General features: G+C 40.0%; 1 protein-coding gene across 2 annotated transcripts in view; it reads left to right on the top strand.

The window, feature by feature from the left end:
* Window positions 1-20,007, top strand: part of AHR (aryl hydrocarbon receptor) — a 168,002-nt gene extending 147,995 nt beyond the window's left edge. The window contains exons 6-11 of one of the 2 annotated variants that reach the window (XM_089673179.1): window positions 5,143-5,273; window positions 6,866-7,068; window positions 7,706-7,815; window positions 9,611-9,752; window positions 12,094-13,342; window positions 17,264-20,007. In XM_089673179.1, coding sequence (XP_089529305.1) covers window positions 5,143-5,273; window positions 6,866-7,068; window positions 7,706-7,815; window positions 9,611-9,752; window positions 12,094-13,342; window positions 17,264-17,416 — 1,988 coding nt within the window. In that variant the 3' untranslated portion in view covers window positions 17,417-20,007. Of the gene's footprint in view, window positions 1-5,142; window positions 5,274-6,865; window positions 7,069-7,705; window positions 7,816-9,610; window positions 9,753-12,093; window positions 13,343-17,260 lie in introns of both variants that reach the window. The other variant, XM_089673178.1, reaches the window with a different exon arrangement.
* Window positions 20,008-20,570: the final 563 nt, after the last annotated feature.

Raw genomic sequence — 20,570 nt, 5'->3', positions numbered from 1 at the left:
CAGACAGGTCGGGTATAAAGTTGTGGAGAAGTTTAAAGCAGGATTAGGTTATAAAAAAAATATCCCAAGCTTTGAACATCTCATGGAGCACTGTTCAAAGTTTTTGGTTGTAATATGACTAAATGTAGAATATTTTAAGGGGTATGAATACTTTTTCAAAGGCACAGTATACAAAAAGATGGCAACCACCCCAATTTCTAGTTAACCTTTGCAGTAGGGTGCACATGGAAGGGCAATTCACATCACAAACAAACAAAAATTTCCCAGAACACTTACTGGATAGCCTGCAAACAAATCAAATAAACTGTCTTACAAGTCACGTAAACAAAACATTTTGAAAATATATGTGGAAGCATGTCATACTTGCCTGCTCTGTCTAATGGTTTTGCACAGAGCAGCCCTGAGCCTCCTCTTTTGGGGTCACTCCCCAGTGCTTTGGTCTCCTCCTCCTCTTCTCTGTGTGCCATCATAGGAAGCCGCTTCCTATGGTGGCACATGTGCGTCACACACTTTACTGCCACTTCCACCTAGAGCCCTTTCTAAGGTGTTGAGATGCTTCCTTCCCCTCTTCTGATGTGAGGACTTCCCTGCAGGGCAGTCTGCAACCAGGTTGCTGCATATTCCTTCCAGGAACACTTGCCCTATATTTTGCACCATACTCTGTGATTACACTACAGGCGATCACTCTAATTCCTAGCAATGTCAAAAACTAGCCAAAGAGGAGCCATGGCAATAACTTAAGCGAATTATCGCTCTGTCAAAGTCCTGTGTAGCACTTCTGCTTCCCTTGCACCAGAGAAGGACCCAATTTTTTTTCACTAGTTTCTGCTTCCAACTCTATTGCTATTTCTGGCACGCAACAAGTGACCTGCCTGACAGATTTTTCTGTGGAAGCTCCACTTGTTTGCCTCCCCCCTCCACTGCCATACGTTACACCTTTTGTGGGGGAGGTGGAGCAGATACCTGGTTTTGACAGGTACCCGCTGCCACTTCCATCTCAGTTTGCTGAGACGAAGTGGGCCAAACATTCACACCCCCTCTTCCCTCAGTCTCCTGGGAACTGTCATAGTTCTCAGAAGACTGCCGGACCATTCAGAATGCGCAATGCGACTCGCACATGCGCAGTGGGTACCCGGCTCTGAAGCTGCAAGCTGTTACAGCCTGGTGCCCCAAGTTGAGATGCTGGCGTCGGGCAGAGAAGAGGGAGAGAAGAGATGGTGTGGATGAGCATGTCGCTACACCCTGGAACAGGTGAGTGTGTTTATTAAAAGTCAGCAGCTACAGTTTTTTTACTGCTGACTTTTAATAAACACAAAAACGGCTGGAACTCCGCTTTAACATAACAATCTCTCTCTGGGGCTCCAAAAGGCCAGGCTTCTTCCCCAACTCTGTCATCTCTACATGGGTTGTATCCCAATATGCTCAGCCTAGAAGAATTGGACATAGACAGGCATGAAGAGGACCCAGAGGCAGTGTTAAAGGAGGCTGCAAAAGATTTCTCAACCCAGGGTTCAGTTCACGAAGAGATATATTAACACAAATATGCATGAAGTATTTAACTAATGCAATATTTATCTCAGTAGCAGGCAGTTCACGTAAAAAAAATAAAGGCGTTAGATACTGCATGAATTGTTTTTGTTTTTTTTTATTTTGCAGTATTTAACGCACCTTATTTTACTGCAAGCCAAACCTCCCACAGCAGGAATTGAAACATTTAGCAGTAGTATTCCTAAGTGGATGTCAAAAAGTTGGCACCCACCGGATGACAGCGGGCAGGTATCAGCTGACAGATGAATGTAAACAAAAGAGCAGGGAAAGTATTAAAAAATGGTGTGGGGGTTCCCCTATAATCCAGACTAGGGAGGGAGACTCAAAGCCAAAATATAAAAAAAAATGGTGTGAGGTTCCCCCATCCCTCAAATTCTATACCAGGCCCTTATCCAAGCAGGCAGTCTTGCAAACCTGGAAATGGAGGGGGTGTGTTTGGTCCTCTTAAAATTCATACCAGACCAAAAGGGCCTGGTATGGATTTTGGGGGAAGCTCCATGTTTTCAGCACTGTCCCTGATGCTTTGTTTACATTCACCTGTCAGCAGGGAGTCCCTGCCCAATAGCTGAAAGAGCAGGGTAGGGATAAGTCAGTTGTGGCTAGGATTTCAGCAGGTGCCAGCTCCTTGACACCCATCATCCCTGAGCTGGCACCTGATGTATCAGAGATGGAGAATCTTGGATGTGGATATCTAGGCCTCCAGATTCAGCAACAAGCTACCTCTGTTTGTGAGCAGAACAAAGGATCCTTTAGTATTGGCATTGGATGCTTTGATGATCCTCTGGTCTCAGTTCAGGCTAATCTGTGCTTTCCCTCCAGTGCGCGTTCTACCTTGTCTGTGCAATTAAATAGTGCAAGAGAAGAAGCCAGTGATTGGAGACATTGCTTTGGAAGACCTCACATGTAAGGTTGGTTGCCATTACAACTGTTAGGGGTGTTTGAGCTGACAGCTCTCTTTCTTGCGCCCTTTCTTGTCTTGCGCAAGTACAAAGTTGTTTTGAGACTGAAACATGTTTCCTACCAAAGGTGGTTCCTTCTTTCCACATAATTGACAGCATAGTTTTTCCTTTCCTGCTCCAAAACATGACAAAAAATTTGTCCTGCCTTACCTAATTGTGGTCAGAGCTGTCAGGGGTCTACTTGGCGGCCACAGCCTCTGTATGCAAGACTTGAGTCCCTTTTTGTACTACCTGTGGGCCGTTGTAGAGGGCATCCTGCTTCCTCTTCCACCATTGCCAATGGATCAGGTATCGCCAGGGTTTGTGCCCTTAGGAGTTCCTTCTTTCCTTTCTGACCCCATTCTACCAGGGCTGCTGTTGTCTCTTGGGCTTTTCAGCATCACGTATCCACTTCCCAGATTTGCAAGGCTACCGCCTGGCCCTCTGTTCACACATTCTTTAAGCTCTACTAGGTAAATGTTCAGGCCTCCGTTGAATCAAGCTTCGGCTGGAAGGTGCTTCAAGCTGGTATCTAAGTGTTTTGTTTGTGCTCTATAACCCTTTATTTTATTGTGGACATGGTGCTAGTTCTGTTTGCCATGATGTTGTCCACCCCTCAGTTTATTGTTTGGGTATGTCCTATGGTCTATGAATACAAGTCCTCTACTGTACTACAAAATTAAAATTATAGGAATTTTGCTTTGCTTGTAAATATCTTCTCTATAAGGAATTTCAAGTGTCTTGATCACTCCATACTGCTTGCTAAAGAACTGCAAGTCTTGTGGGATAGATGGTGTTATTTGAGTATATCAAAATTCCTATTTTCTTCTGGTTTTGGACTGGGACAAGACTGATCAAATAGACTGCAGATGACAGTGTTACTTTAAAGTTTAAACCATATTTGTCTGGAATTTAGTGTGCAATAAACTATATAAATATTTTTACTAAGTAGGGCTTGTTTATGATAGCTAAATGACTCTTAATTGTGTGGTGGGTTTGTCTGAGCATATTTGCTCTTTAAAAAAATATAAATCACAAAGTGATTTGCTTAGGTTTGCTTGGCTGTATGTGGGTGAAAAAACACCCAAAACTGAAGGTTGAAGTTTAGTTCATGCAAACTGTGTAGATGTATTCTGTCACAAAAGATTCAGTGTAAGAAAGTGCCAATGGCTGTCTGCCCTAACTATTGAATACTCCGTTATATAAATTCTCAGACTTGTATGAATATATTGTGGTTCTCTTTAACACACTGGGATGCTATGATGTACTCTATAGAGTCACTTCTAGTTCCACATCCTACCCATCACCAGAAGATTGATGTTTTGTGTTTACCCTGAAATGTGCTGAGAGAAATATAAGGCTGTCATTGTTAACCTTCTTCTGAAAATGCTAGTTTGCTGGCTATCTCTAGCTTTACTACATTCTGGAGTTGATTGCCCATAACCGATGTGCAACAACAAAGTTAGAGTGAAGGCAGAACCAGTATGTATACTTTTCTTTCAGTCACCCAGGAAGGAATAAAACCAAGGGAATAGCATGGCATCCAGTTAAGTAGCCTTTTTAGCAGAGGTTAAGAATGTTTGTTTATTTCTGTAACGACATAATGTATGCCATATACCTTTTTATGTCTTCGTGCATAATTCCCTGTGCTGTGAGAACCTGAATTAGTGTTGCAACATGGGACTAGGAATGCACACCTGTGCATGGTCTTAGTGTTTAGACCCCTCTGTTAAACAAACAAAAACTAGTCCTAGCTATAGTCACAATAACTGATGCATACAAATGCTGACAAATTTGGATCTAAGGCTTCACTGGCCATGGGTTAAGCTTGTGACCAAGAAAAGTTAAAGGATAAGTTCACCTTTTATAACATGTAAATCTTGTCCTCCCGCTAGCTGTCACAATTCCTTGTGATGAGAACACTACAAGTCCCTACAGGCTTTGCGGCTGTCAGCTTGTGGTTCCCTGTACGAGGAAGCAGATACACTGACCGTTTTGCAGGAGACCTGCATGGCATCAGCTATCTGCTGATTGCTGGTGCAATACTTTACAGGCTCCCAAAACAAAACATTTACCTGCAAAAAAAGTGCGTTTATTATTTTTTTGAAAGGTGAACTTATTCTTTAAGCACAGGTTTCCTTTGTCAGAATTTTTTAAAGAATTGCAGTAAAATATGTTGTACTTGATTTGAAACTTATAATGTTTTGGTCACATGTCTATGGAATGAAAAGGGGAGCTGGGCTTGACTACTCTTCCATTTGTCATTGCTACTGAAGGATGGGCAGTATGCGTCCACATCATGGCTTCCATTATTTCACAGTGATCTTCCTACAGCATGGGCACAGGCAAATTATTCTGGCAGTTTAGATCTACTAATTTACACATCAGCATCACCATCCCAACATTAGAAACTGTAAAAAGTGGTAGTAGGTCATATTTAAATATGTGAACCGGTTTTCCCATAGAAACTATCAAACTTTTTACTCCTTACTGTATGTTCTGTTGGGTTCTTGTTAGAAGAAGTGATCATTTACCCTGGACAACTTTTATTTTTTAACTAAATCTATGTATATTGTATGTTTAGAAATAATTTCCCTATGATTACATCTTTGTCTACCAATCGAATAAAACTTTTTTTTTTTTTTTCTGTGTCCAGGTGACAATGGGTTCTCAATGATAACGACCATGTATAATCCTGACCAGCTTCCACCTGAGAATTCATCCTTCATGGAAAGGAACTTTGTCTGCAGGCTAAGATGTCTTTTAGATAATTCTTCTGGATTTTTGGTATGTGATCTCTCGAATTGTGCCACTAAACAAATCATAGAATAACTTTTCCAATAAAAAAAAAATGTAAACCACTTATATAATGTTGGTTAGAAAACTACAGATTATTCATGATTAATAACATATTGTTTTTCCATCATTTACTTGACACCAACTTTGTGCAATGTCTTGGATGCAGCCTGATGACTTAATGCATGACTTCTACTTTTCTTGCTGGAATTGGGAGCCTCCACATCGGTTGTAGTCAAGTTAATGGAATCACTACTGAGAAGGATCATTGCTCACTTAAAAGCGCACAACTTGCTGGATCCAAAGCAGCATGGGTTTACTGAGGGCAGATCATGTCAAACTAATCTGATTGGATTTTTTGACTATATTACCAATGTTTTGGACCAGGGTGGTGCTGTGGACATAGCATATATTGATTTCAGCAAGGCATTTGATACAGTTCAACATAATGATCTAATACAAAAGTTGTACAAGCTAGGACTTCGCCCTTGTGTGGTTCAGTGGATATGAGGGTGGCTAAAGGATAGATACCAGAGTGTGGTTGTACATGGGGTTTACCCAGAAAAGAGACCAACCATTAGTGGTGTAGCACAAGGCTCTGTACTGGGCCCTGTTCTATTTGCTCTATATGTAAGTGATATAACTAAAGGTTTGTTGAGTAAGGTATGTCTTTATACTGATGACACAGATGTGTGCAAAACAGCCACAAATGGGCAGACTCGATGGACCACGCTGTCTTTTTCTGCCGTCACTTTTCTAAAGTTTTTGTGTGTTGAGAAGCTCCATATGACCTTTCCTCATAGCGTTAAAGGATAATTTAACGTTTGGGAACATGTTCCACCCATTTTTATGGTGAAACATGTAACATGTTCGCAATGCTGCAGTCAATGCCTTCTCTCCCTGTAACAGCAGTACAAGGAGAAGGTCCCTGTACTAGCTGTCACTTTTTATAAACAGTGCTGCAGAGTGGGGCTCCACCCATATGGTCGCATCTTTCATTCACAGAGTTCTGTGAATGAGTGAACTACAAGTCCTGACATCCTTTGCAGATTTCGGTTTGTAGTTCTCAATGAACTACCATGGTGCTGTCAAGCGCCGTGATAGTTCAGGTCTTTTTGTCAGTGTAAAGCTGTCTGCCCGTATGAGTTACCAGTACACAGATTACACTGACAGTCTGCAGGAGACCTGCATGGCACCAACGATCAGCTGCTTGCGAGTCCAATGCTTTATAGGTTCAAAGAAAAGAAAAAAGAAAGGTAAATGCACATTATTTTATTTATTTATTTTTTTGTTTTAACTGCAAAAAAAAAAATGGACATTTATTTACAGTTAAGTTATCCTTTAACTATGTCTTTCATATTGTTGCAAAATAATAAAATCCTTTTTTTTTCATGCCCGACTGTTAATTTAGCAAACAGAAATGCATAAATCTGTGAATGCGCTTTTCATATCAATCTATGACCTCTCTGGTTTTTCTTTAATTGCCAGACTGTTCACAGAGGAAATGGGTAAAATAGAATTACTGTTCATGTGCCTCTGTGTTTCCCGTAATAGTGAGTATATTCTCATATGTTGTGCTCCAGGCTATGAACTTTCAAGGACGTCTGAAGTATCTCCATGGACAAAACAACAAAGGGAAGGACGGAGCGCTAGTACCTCCTCAGCTTGCACTCTTTGCCCTGGCCACACCGCTGCAATCACCTTCCATATTGGAGATCCGAACCAAAAACTTTATCTTCAGAACAAAGCACAGACTAGACTTCACCCCAATAGGGTGTGATGCAAAGTAAGATATGAAGATGATTTTCTTTAAATCACTACACCAATGACCAGCAGCCAGTGTGGTCCCTGTTAGGCCTTGTTCTTTGTGTGTGGCAGGACCTTTAGAACCTTACTTTTGGGTGGCACTGACTGATGATACATTTGGTGGTATGTTGTAGGAGGCAACCACATGAAGCTAACTTCACCCATCCTGGTACTACCTCTTGGTGGGTGGATGGGGGCAGATTTCCTTGGAAATGTGACCACCTCTAATTACATATGGCAATATTTACTAAATGAATTAATGGCAACTACCTGCAGGTCCCGCATTCCTCTGTGTGGGTGGTGCTCCTGCAGGTATTTGTGCGGGTCCCACAGTGGCACACCCGCACAGATGTGAACTAAGCCTAAAGGTGGTTGGGTTTGTTCTGCTTTTTTCTGTTTTTGTTGGTGTGTGTGTATATATACTGTGTGTGTGTGTGTGTGTGTGTAATAAATATATATATATATATATATATATATAATCAATAATTTCTAGTTTCTACAGATTTGCTTACATCTTAGAATCTGCCATCTTTGCTATTGTTTTGTTTTATTTTTGACCTTTCTTTCTGGAAGTGTATAACCCTTATGTTCAATTTTTTTTTTTTTTTTTTTTACAGAGGAAGTGTGGTACTGGGATACACAGAATCAGAGCTGTGTGTTAGAGGAACTGGATATCAGTTTATTCATGCGGCAGATATGCTGTATTGTGCAGAGAATCATGTCCGAAGTAAGACACCTAAAATAAATTGTCTTTTAGTTCTCATGCACACTGGACGTTTTTACAGTTGCTGTTTTTGGCATTTGGCGGGGTTTTTTTTTTCTACAGCCAGTAAACTCCCCAGATTGTTTTTTATGTGTTCATGCACACATAGACTGTAATCAGAGTTTTTTGGCTGGAAAAAAAAACAAAGTACTAGTGAGTTTCTAGAGGAGTTTTTTAGCTGTAAAAACGCTGTAACTCTGAAAAATGCGATAAAACGCGCCAAACCAGCGTTTTTAGACTTTTTTTTTTTTTCCTCGAAAAACGCAACAAAACGCAGCTAAATACTAATAAACTCATGTTTTTAATGTGACTTTACACAGCTATCATTACCAGCGTTATTAAAACGCCCAGTGTGCATGGAACCTGAGTCATTTTTTTTTTTTTTCATGCCACAAAGCTGCCATGGGCTATTGCTACTCACACTTTGGGGTTGATTTACTAAAACTGGAAAGTGCAAAATCTGGTGCAGCTCTGCAGAGAAACCAATCCGCTTCCAGTGGTTTTTGTTTTTGTTTTTTTTTTGTCAGGCTTAATCAAAGAGCTCTTGCCATACGCAGGAAGTGCTGGTTGTAGTGTTATAGCTGATAGATTTTCATGAGTGATATATGGAGCTATATAATTTCTGAGTGAAAATTTTCGATCCTACTCCAAGTTACCCCGTTACTATAGTAGAACAATTACTTGACCCATTAATGATTAGAAAACCGATTAAACTTTCTTAGAAGAGTACAGGCGAAACGTAACGTAGAAGGTAGCCAAACACAGAGCTGAAGTATGGAGAGGGGAAGTAGAAGTTGGCAATATTTTTTAATACAGAAGGGGAGACAATCATTAAAAGAATTGAATATTGGAGTTCTGCTTTAGTATTTTAACTATGTTTGCCATATTTCCTTACTGTGCCCAGCCTTTACTTAGGAGGCCTACCAAAACCAAATTTCTTTGTAAATCCTATTCAAGTATATCATCTGTATTGTAATCCTCTGAGAAAACCTGTGTTCAGATAATGGATACAGCCTTTCTAAATTGCCCAGTGAGAATTTCCTTATTAATTTCTCTCACTTGGTAACCATAAAGTGTGCATATTCTCCAAAAAAGTGTTCTAGTTTTGCCACCTACAATGGTCGATGGAGAGACAAGCAATAAATAACCCCTTACTCAGCACTGTTCAGGGTTGGTAGCAGGTGACTTCTTGTTTACTGTTTTTGGGTTTGTTAGTTTGCTCTCACTGTGCAGTATAACTAGATTGAATCTTAGACTTGCGCATTACTAAAGTCCCTACATTTATAATTCAGTAATCAGTCACACATACACACGAGTCTTAAGGCTTTAAAGCAAACTGTTTTATTTATTGTTTTTGTGTACTTCCTAAGATCTAGTGTAGGCTTTATTGCCTCACATTATTGAAGGTATAAGGTTTGCACAAGTTCTACAATTTAGCTAGTTAGGCTGCAAGAAAGACAAAACTGCAGTTTTCAGGTCACATGTGAATGTGTCAACACAAGATAAATTAATAATGGGTGTTGATATTATGACAGCTAAGAACTTTATCAGGGAGGGGATGTAGTGTGTGTTTCCAAAGATAAAATATAAATAATATTTGGTGTTCTGAAAAAACAGAAAAGATTAGTCAGTGGAAGGTGCATGTTTCCCTGTTAATAAATGTGGATTGTACTGTTACTTTCACTGTAGTTGCTGGAAATTTGTTTCCTAATACAGACTTTATTATGATTATCAATGCAATTCACTTCTTTAATTACAGTGATCAAGACTGGAGAGAGTGGTATGACTGTGTTCAGGCTTCTTGCAAAAAATAACATATGGATCTGGGTACAAGCAAATGCACGTCTTGTTTATAAGAATGGGCGACCAGATTACATCATTGCAACACAAAGACCTCTTACGTGAGTTCTTGTTTTTGAGATATTGGCTAGCATTGTCACCAGCATTTCATGTCATGTGGGATTTCTCCAGCTCTGCAAGCTAATAATAGAATGTTCTTGTTAGATGTTATTCCCAGACTAATAAGCCATGCCTAGCTCGTCAATGGTCATATCATTCAGCAAACACTAACCAAAACAGTGTGCAGGAGAAAAACTTTTGTGCAGCTAACAACTAGTCAGAAGGCATCCTTCATACATCTTACTACAGTAAAATGATATCCTAAAGTTTTGCACATTATTATTGCTCTTTGCTTTTTCTGAATTAGTCTGACCACACACATGGGCATATTTCATATTCAGAGTAACAGGTAGTGAGAGATCCACCAGTGCTTCTTCTTATCACGAAATTCGACATGGCCATTGCTTTTATCTAATGTGTAGTCAGTACGTTTAAGGTGCAGTCATACCTATTCTCTTTTTTCAGTGATGAATAGGACACAGTTACTGAATGATCACATTTTTAAACTTGATGATTGTACAGTAACCAATGCTTCAGACAGTTGCAGTCTGCAATTCACACACCTTTCAGTTAACCCTTATTATCCCCAGGCTATTCTTCAATTGGTAATATTTGTAAGTGTCAGGCTATGTGTGGTTAGATTTAAGTGTTACTGATGCAGGCCAGATATCTTCAGAAATCTGTACTGAATTCTTGGCAGTTGCTGCCTTTATATAACTTATGTACTTATATTTTAACTTTTTTTTTTAATTTAAAGGAGTTAATCCTTCACTTGTATGATCAGAGTGAATATCCAGTCAGATATCGTATTAAGTGCCCCTGGTCCCCTGAATCCCAAGGTGCTCTTGCATGCAGTTTGTGACCTGGTTTCTTGGTTAAAATCCTCGCCTTGCCATCTGCTTATTGCTACAACAATTTGCCGGAGGGTGGGAGATAGTTAAATGCTATCTGCCACAGCACTCAATGATTTGGGGACGATCTCTGTAAGATCCTAACTGGGCATGCAGGCACCTAGAGGTGCATATTACAAATATTAGAAGTGAGGACTTTATACCTCTGCTCTATATTGGAGTACAGTTTGTTAGTGCTTTTCCATAATCTTTTAAAGCGGTATAAAACGCAAAACTAAGAATGTAATATATTGCAGCTTACAAATCATTAGATGTGGTGGCTACATTAGTTTCTCTTTTGTTAGGTTTTTCCCCTCTGTTTACACCTGGTGATCTGGCCAGTAATACACCTCCTGTATTTAGAGTGCCCCTGCTCTGGATGAATGGGCCAAGAGGGCACATTTGGATAGTAGCATTGTCAGTCTGGGGGGAGGGGAGTGTTGGATGTACTAGCAGATTTAAAAACTCTAACAAATTGAAGCCAGATTTCAGTTAATTTATAAGCAGTTACAGCAAACCAAAGGTTTTACATGACTAAACAAAAGTTAAACATTGTAAGCACCTCTGCCATTGTTTAAATGACTTACTAGCTGGATCACCAGATAAAAATAGAAAAAACTGCCTAAAATTGGTAAGGTTAAGAAATGTTTGCTGTTGGGTTTAATACTGCTTTAATTATTACATTTGTTATTAAGAGCTGAGAATCCCATATTTGTAGAAAATAATTTGGATAGCTCTAGAAAAGCCTCTAACATTTAAAGTAAAATTGACAAACTTATGAAATTTATTGTGTAAATTCCTTTTATCTTCTCCCTTGTCTATGCCAAGTCAGATTGGAACCTGCAGCCTGCATTTTATTCTCTAGAGATGTTGGACATTTCAGCATAGACCTCATTGGGGTCAACTCCTACTGGATATGTGAACAGGACTGGTTGTCCTTGTATACGCAGTGAGCGTACTGTTAAACACTACACTCATTTCCCCAAATCTGTGCACGGTAACATTGACTTTTACAGTGTAAGATTCCCATCAGTAGCCAGAGCAGTAACCTTTGGCAAACTTCTGCATGTCCACATGTCAGCAGGTTGGAAACCGTATAAACTATGACAGCATTTTGTAACTGTAAACATTACTTTCACAACTCTTGAAGGAAGAGACCACTGCAGTAACCAGTTTAAACTTCTACAAAGCAAAGTTTGTATAGTTATCTTGTTTTCTGCTCTTTTCAAGTCAGTCTGCATTTATAGAAGCACCCAGGATACATTGTATACCATTCTGCAACAGTCACCCATATAGAACATGTTTTCATATGTATGTCAACGTTGAAAAGTAGTATATATCCAGGTCTGAGAGTGTTCCATACACAACTTATAACCAAAGATTTGCTAAAAGCACATTTTTTTTAAATTCATTTCACATCCTCAGCATGCTTTTTGTTTGTTTTTGTTTTCAGAGAGGAAGAGGGAGCAGAGCACTTAAGAAAGCGAAGCACACAGCTGCCTTTCATTTTTGCGACTGGCGAGGCAGTGTTGTATGAGACCTCATTTCCTTTTCCAGGCCTAATGGGCCCCTCGCAAAATAAACCTAAAAGTTCTTCAAGTAAAGGCTCCTCTGCCAAAGCAACAGCAAATGAGGCACCCGTCAATCCTGCCTCCCTCCTGGGTGCCATGCTGAGACAACAAGATGAGCCTCTGTACATTTGTCCTGCGGCTCCAAACACCTTCTCTTTTGAGAACGTTTTCAAAGATACCAGGAATGAACTGAGCAACAGCTTTCCCAGTGGTTGCCAGGATAGTCGGCTACCTCTGGCAAACAACAATATAAAGCAAGGGGAAGCAGCCTTTTCCCAGGGAAAGAGTACAATGATGTTGTCAGACCGTGCAGAGGTCACCTCTGAGGGCAAAAACAACGAGCTTTACAACATTATGAGAAGCCTGGGGATTGATTTTGAGGACCTTGAGATGATACAGCAAGATGAAGAGTTTTTCAGAAATGAATTTGATTATTCAGATATTGGTGAAATTGATGTGGCAGATGAAATTTTAAATTATGTTCAGGATTCTCTAAACGAGAAACCAGATTGCATGTTTATGAACCCTGTTCAGCAAATACCTTGCATGCAAGACTCCAGCAATGTAGTACAAAGCAGCTTAAACACAGCACAAATGCGCCCACAACAGCCTAACCAAATGATCCCACAGCAGCTGTGTCAAAAAATGAAACACATGCAAGTCAATGGTGTTCTAACGAACTGGAATTCTGTAAGTGGTGTCCCTTTAACGTATCAGGATCAGCCAGCTGAGCAATATGTTCCTAGCCTCAACCGTGTAGCCCCAGACTATTATAAATCTGAACTCACCAGTACTCCATATGCTTGCAAACAGGAATATATGCCTTATCAGGAGACAATACCCTCAGTGCCACTGCCATCGAGCGTTACACAGATGGACTTTGATCTTGGAAATGTAGAACAGCCAGTGTATTCTGCACCTGCAAACATGGATGGTCTTATGGGATGTTTATCACAGACTCCTGAAATGCAAGACTGTGGTGTAAATGCACGGACAGTACTAATGAATGCCCAGCCTTGTTACTCCGGTGCTGTATCCATGTATCAGTGCCTCCAGGAACCCCAGCCATCTTGTATGAATCAGATGCAATATAATACCGTCATGCCAGCACAGCAGCAGTTAATAAATAAAGTAAGCATACATGTCTAAATATATAAAAACATAGTACTTCTTTCTTACAAATTTATTGGCAAAGTAATTCATTAGGGGACAGCTATGCATAAACATAGACCAATATCTTGTATTGAAATAATCATGTATTTGTATAGATAAGTGGGTTTTCTTTTGGCTTTTAATTGACATATCTGCACAAATTCATTAATCCAGTAGGGTCATTGTAGTGTGTAAATTATACCCTCCTTTGTGTCCTCAGCTGTGCAGTTTGTAAAATACCCTATGAATCCTATTTGGGTCCATGCAGTCTGCATTTCATATTAACCCTACAGTACAGGACTCGGCAGAATATTCATACACCATGGGTTATAGCTGTGTACCTTCATGTGATTGGACAGTAGCAAAGCTTTAGAGGACACTCCCCTTGGATGCCTCCTCTATAACCCTACCCCACAAAATGAGTTTTGTGCTAGTGTCTCAAGGTGATAGACCTTTTCTCCTTCATGAAGAAAATCACCCTTCGCATAACTAGTTTATTATTTTTTGTTATTTTTATTCAGCCTGTAATGCACTGGAGCAAGAATTGGCTCTAACACCAGTGTTGGCATCTGGTTCTAGTTCTATTTCAGGCACACAATCAGCATCCTGTTTGACTAAGGCTAGGTTCGCATATATGCAGCTCTGTGAGCTACAGTTTGCACGGTCATGGCAGCAAGTACAGTGCAGCTCCCAGTGCGGGTGGCGTGCCATTAGGATTGCAGGAAGAGGTGTAGGTCCCACAGCAGTAACCACCCACACAGGTGTGAACCTAGCCTAAAGCACAATTCTCTGCATCTGTCACATTTATGCGGGCCTCTACACTGCTTTATTCTGTCAAATTAATCAAAGACTGTCCAAGGGCAGGGGTACAAAATAGATCTCTAGAGGGATTTCCGAGTCTGTGATTCCTCCCTTGCAAAAAACGAGAAAAGCCTCTTCCATGTTTCACTTGGAAATCCTTTTTCTGTCTGGTGTTGAAAAGAAACACCTTAGTCCCAGAGATTACTCTGCACCTTGCATTTTGGCCTAAAGTACGCTTAAAGTTTAGACCTCTGCCATATCTATTCTTTTTCAAAGACCTTTAGCTTCACTTTCCCTGGTAAGAATTTTTTTCTTTAAGGCACATCTCGTATTGTGCTTCACTTGCAGTACTCTGTGCTTCCTTGGGATCTCAACTTGGGTCTCCCTGCCCTGCAAAAACCACCCTTTAAAGTGTCCCTAAACCTACATCATAAAAAACTATCAATAAATGCTGTATTACATGCTGTTCGTATTCACTCAGTCACTACTGAGATTCTTTTTCTGTAATTTGCAAAAAACCTGGTTGATCCTGCTGCTCTCTATCTCCACCTTCTGTTCATGTGCCCAATTCAGCTAGGGACTTCACAGCTGTAGAGGCAACTCTGCACATGCTCAGTTTTCAGTGATTTTCTATGCTGAGCATTTCCTCCCTATAACATTTGAGCAGCCCATGTGACTATAGAGTCACACATGTGGGCATATACAGAGTGGTAAATGAGCCCACTCCCTCCCCCTCCATGCCCACTAACCCAATGGGGGCAGGATATTACATGTAGATTAATGGTTGCTTCATCTCCCTCTTATTCTAAGACACAGGCTTGAGGGGCGTGACAGCCTGTGACTGGCAGAAATCCACCCACACCATGGTATTTCCACATAATAATAAAAATTAAATTAGAAATATATATTTTTATGACGATTTAGTTTATTTTTACTCTGCTTGGTCATGTGACCGCTGTATATCGATTTGGAAAAAGGTACTTACATTTTTTTTTTTTTTCAATTAAAATAATTACTGTGCCATCATCCACATACAGAAAGAGAAGTGATAATTTAAATTTAAACAGTGTATGTTTAGTATCACTTTAACCTATCGGGGATATCCCCCTAATGGTTCTCTCTTGTGTAAAGTAGCCTTTTTGATCACTATCACATTTGTCAGATGCGTTTCTGAACTGGCCGCCCTGTCATGTAAAGATCTTTTCCTCATACTTCACAATGACAACATTGTCTTACACCCAAGACCATCCATTCCCTGAAGGAGGTCTCAGCATTCCAGCTCAATGAGGACATTGTCCTTCCATCCTTATGCCCTTCTCCTAATCATCCAAAGGAAAGCTCTCTACGTTGCCTGGACATGGTTATAACCATTAAGATATACCTGAAGGCTACTGCTCCAATCTGACAGATTTCTCGTGTGTCCTGTTCTCTGGATCTCACAAGGGACACCCTGCTTTAAAGTCCGTCATTGCATGTTTGGTACGAAATCTAAATGCAAGAGCCTACATTCCCAAAGAAAAATCTCCTCCAGCTCGTTTACACTCCCATTCCAGTAGACAGGGAGAGTTTCCTGGGCATTTCAGCACCAAGTATCTGTTGTGTAAGTCCGCCACCTGTTCTTCTGTTTGTACTTTTTCAAAGTTTTACCAGATGGATGTCCAATTTTCTGCTGATGCAGCTTTTGGCTGCAAAGTTTTCTCAGCGGCTCTCTGAGGTTTGGTCTTCTGACCCTTGTTGGGCCTGTTGGCACAGTTCTCTTTGCCGTATTTTTGCCCACCCTTCCTTTTCATGGAACATCCCATGAAAATTCAGCCTGTGTCTTGTACTGTACAATTAAGAAAAGAGGAATTTTGACTTATCTATAAGTTACAAATCTTGACGTACAGGATACAGGCCACCCTCCCTTCTATTCCTTGGTTTACTCTTCATTGCTTACTATAAAACTCAGGACTTTCGGACTAGGGTAGGCCTATAGGGAAGGCACCCAGGGGGTGTGTCCTCCAAATGTTTGCCAGTGTCCAATCACCTGAATATACGTGCCTATAACCCATGGCATACAAATATTCTGTCTTTGCCTTGTATTGTATTCCAAGATATGGAATTTACAGGCAGGTCAAAATTCATATTTTTCACAGTACACCATGTAACCTGGAACATGCTCAGAATCCCAACAGTCATCCCACCCTTACTGAATCCACAAGCTCCCCTTCTTTTTTTTTTTTTCTTTTTTTTTATTTGTTGTAACAGCTGTGCGTGGCTCTGCTCACACAGCCACGTCATCCATTCACAAAGATCTGTGAATGGATGATGGGGGAAAAAAATAATAAATGCGCTTTTTTAAAAAAAACCTCAGATGTGGATGTTTGTACTCATTTTTTGCAAAAGGTGGAATATGACTTTTATCAGCTCATAACGTTCTGTCCCTCAATCCGAGGCAGTTGAACCTTACTTAAACTATCCAAATTTTGTATCCATCCAGAAAGGCTTAGGCCCTCACACTACATAATCGTTGGTGGATTTATTGTAGATTGTGCTGTCAATGTGCAGTCAGTGTAAGGTTTGGTTCACACATCCAGTTACAGCTGTCAATGGATTCTTGTGGCTGAAAAGAAAAAGCACCCCCTCCCACAGGGCCCCCCAATCCTTACCTGAGCCCCCTCTGATCCAGCAATGTTCTTGACAGCCTCTGTTGTCTGGGGACTTTTCCTACTCATTGGATGTGACAGCAGAGCCCATTGGCTCCCGTTGCTGTCAATCACAGCCAGTGAGCCAATGTGGAGAGAGGGGGAGGCAGGGCTGAGCCACGCCTGTATGTGTCTTTTGGACGCATAGAGCAGCAGCTTGGGGACAAGCATGCAGCTGTGCCCCCAGGGCAAACGACTTTCTCTGGGGGCACTGCTTGAGAGGATTGGGGCTGCTCTATGCAAAACCACTGCACAGAGCAAGTAAGTATAGACATGCTTGTTAAAATGTAAAAAAAAAAGTAAGCTTTAGTGTCACTTTAACCTCAGCAACACACACTTATTTTACATGCTTCTTTTAATTGTTTGTTGTGTATTATGCATAATGTTTTTTTTTTTTTTTTTTTCATTTTAGCAGTTCCAAAATGGTTTTGTTGGAGGAAACCTGAATGAAACCTATACAGCACCAATTGAAATGGTAAACAGCACCCAAACAGCTCCACATTTACCATCACATCTTCCTGCAAGCTCCAAGCTTTTTCCAGACATGCCGTCAAGTGGATTAATGTGAGGAGAACCACCTATGTGCGCACTGTGAAACTCACCACACAAAATACGATCTGACTATATGACCTCCTTTAGATCTACCAACAGCTATGTAGTTCAAGAGTCTGCCTGATTGGATACATATTGTTTGGATAGTTTAGGTAGGTCCTCATATTACATAGTTTTGGTATATCTAAAGTTAATTGTACAAAATTTGTATGGTCAGATTGTAACATGTATAGTGAGTATAAGATGCGCCCCTGTTGGCCTCAATAAAAGAAGACTTAATGCTGAACATGCTTTAAAAGCCACATTACATCATAAATAGTTTATTTGGGCTATTTGCACTTTGTAGGCCGCAAGTGGCTTACACATTGGACAGGGCTGGCCAGGCCATACATGGAAGTAGAGCATATTATGGAATAAAGCAGAGCAAGGCTCTGCTTTTCCCATTATTCAAAGTTCATGTTATTTTTAGTGAAATTTAAGTCATCGTATTTTTGCTATCCAGTTCTGTAATATATAACATCATAAACAACAAGATAAGGCAGAATTTTATTTACCTCTTCACTGCTGTACAATCAAAATGTTTCTTATTAGAGCACTTAAACCCTTTGAGTACTATGGCATGATATATACTTTTATATAAAATTTGCTTACCTTTATAATTTTATGACTTCTACAAAGATAAAAAATGTGTAACAGAAGCACTTAAAATGGCAGTTCCATTCACTGTATAAGGTTTATTGATGAACTTTAGGTTGTATTTTTTCATGTCAGTGTGCATATTTTTCCTCACACATGACCATCTGCACATCTAGGATGTGGTTTTAGAGCTATGCTTATAAAAGGGGGTGTAGCTACATCTGAATGCCCGTGGGCCCCTGAAAATGTAAATGTTGTAACCCCATAAAAAATAGTGCTTCAGAACTGATTTTATAATCCCTTTAGGATATTTACATACAGAATAATTCTGCCCAGTAAAGATAACTCAGTAATAGGATTTGGTTAGACAGAACACCAAGTACTTGTGAAGCTTGGAGGTTCTTCATGAAAAACCAGTACAATGCTGCCTTTTGCTGCTATTCAGACCATGATCTAAGTCTACCAGAGTCTGTGTAAATTCTTGAAGAAATCCAAGGGGTCTGTTTTCACTCCCATGCAATGCTTCATTTAGAATAAAGTCAGACATGGGTTAGAAATAAAGAGGTGGCTCATTACTCTTCAGTATCAGCCAAGGCAAGAACACTAAAATGGCTGCTTGTCTTATCAAATTCCAGGTCATGTCTTTCCTTTGGAAAAGGCAGAGTTTTGAATATGCTGCAGATTGCTTTCTCAGAATTGACATACAATGCAAAGAAACAGAAGCACATGAGCTTTATAAGGCATAGAAACCGTTTTATAAGCCAGGTTGTATGACCACTTGCCATGCAGTCCACATTTTCCCTGAAGTTGTTCTTTAAACTTTAGTTATAAGGCATTATTGTTTGAGAAACTGGCAAGTGACTTATCTGGAAGAAATGTGCACTGTCTGAGCATATGCAGTGTCCTTTAGTTTAAAATTGTCTTTTAAAGCATTAGTTTCTCATTTTTAATGTTTGCTTTCTTAGTCCAATGTAAAACAACAGGCTGTTTGGTTGCATATCCTTGGTTTTGGCCAAATGACAGGTTCTACTACATGTGGTTGCTAGATGGATCCAGGCATTTGAGTCTCAGGCTGGATCACTGCCAGTCTCACTGGTTTGTTTAGAACATTTGATTAATGGCAGTAACATCTAGTATATGGCTAGATTTGCCATCTTCTACCCTTCCACAAACCTCTTAAAACCCCTATATATGTCAGAACAATCTTTACAGTGGATAATGCTTTATAGATCACAGGCTTAGTAATAAGTGGAGTGTGGTATACAATATTGCAGTATGTGTGGTTTGTATTAGCTTGACATTTACTGCATTTTTGATCAGTAGGGTTCTACCAACCAGTGTGTAGTTTAAGGTGTGAATTTATTTTTGAGCACAAGGTTATCCATTACGTTGGTGGCTCCGTTTAGATGATTTCTTCTAAGCCTTTGACAGTCACTAAAGCTGGCCATGTGCCATAAAGCCCAATTTTTTTCTCCGAAGTTGTTCTATAAACTTTAGCGGCAAGGCCTTCTATTTTTTTTTAAACTGTGTCGAGTGAAGACCAGTCATTTTGAATTCTCCAGGTGATCACATTTCTACTCCTGCCCAGTGCATTACCAAACTACTAGAGTTCGCTTACCACCGTTATTTGTAGAACTGCTTAAATCTGTAGACTGCCACTCTCCTTTATAACAATTAAGTGGGGAAAACACCTAACATAGACTAGTGCTTAAAGATAATCTGGTGCAAACTGCAATCATTTTCTTTGCCAAGTATTGAATAAATGAACTAGTTTATTGCAATGCAGCAGGTCATACTCTTCCTGTCCAACATAGCCTATTCCATAAAATATAGAATATTAGGATATACCTGTTTCTGAAGACGGCATAAAAGAGGGAATTTAAAGGCACTAAAAAAAGAGACAAAATTAAAACCAAAACATTTTATTTAAAAATGCAAAAAAAAAAATAGAAATATAAAAGCATAGTAAGAACTTGGTCCATAATGACATGAACAAAACCACAGTGAGATATATAAACATAATCATGCATGTAGAACCCCGACATGTTTCAATTCTTGCCACGAATCTTCAGCAGGGAGTGTGCATCACAGTGGAAAATTAGGACCAATGGTTACACAATCATATTTCCTGCAGAGGGAACCCCTCCCCAAAACCAGAGAGGTTCAGGCAATTGGAGCACAGAGGTCACCATGTGGCCATTCTGTTCCAAAAGTTTCTGAACCTCTTTGGCTTTGGGGGTTTTTCCCCCCTTCAGAAATGGTGATTAGGTAAACATTGGTTCTAATTTACCACAGTGATGCACACCCCCAATGAAGATTCATGCCAAGAATTGAAACACGTCGGGCTTCTACATGTATAATTATGCTTATGTATCTCACTGTGGTTTTGTTCATATAATTAAGGACCAAGTTCTTGCTATGCTTTTATATGAATGGTGTTTTTTGCTTTTTTAAACAAACAAATGTTCTGGTTTTAATGTTGTCTTTTTTTTTTTCTGCCTTTAAAATCCCCTATTTGTTGCTATTTTTTCTCT

Source organism: Staurois parvus, unplaced genomic scaffold, assembly GCF_062004578.1.
Source record: "Staurois parvus isolate SC_StPar_1 unplaced genomic scaffold, SC_StPar_1.0 ptg000136l, whole genome shotgun sequence".
In the NCBI taxonomy this organism is placed as follows: Eukaryota; Metazoa; Chordata; class Amphibia; order Anura; family Ranidae; genus Staurois; species Staurois parvus.
The sequence above is the reverse complement of the archived record's forward strand: the minus strand, read 5'-3'. Positions and strand labels throughout refer to the sequence as shown.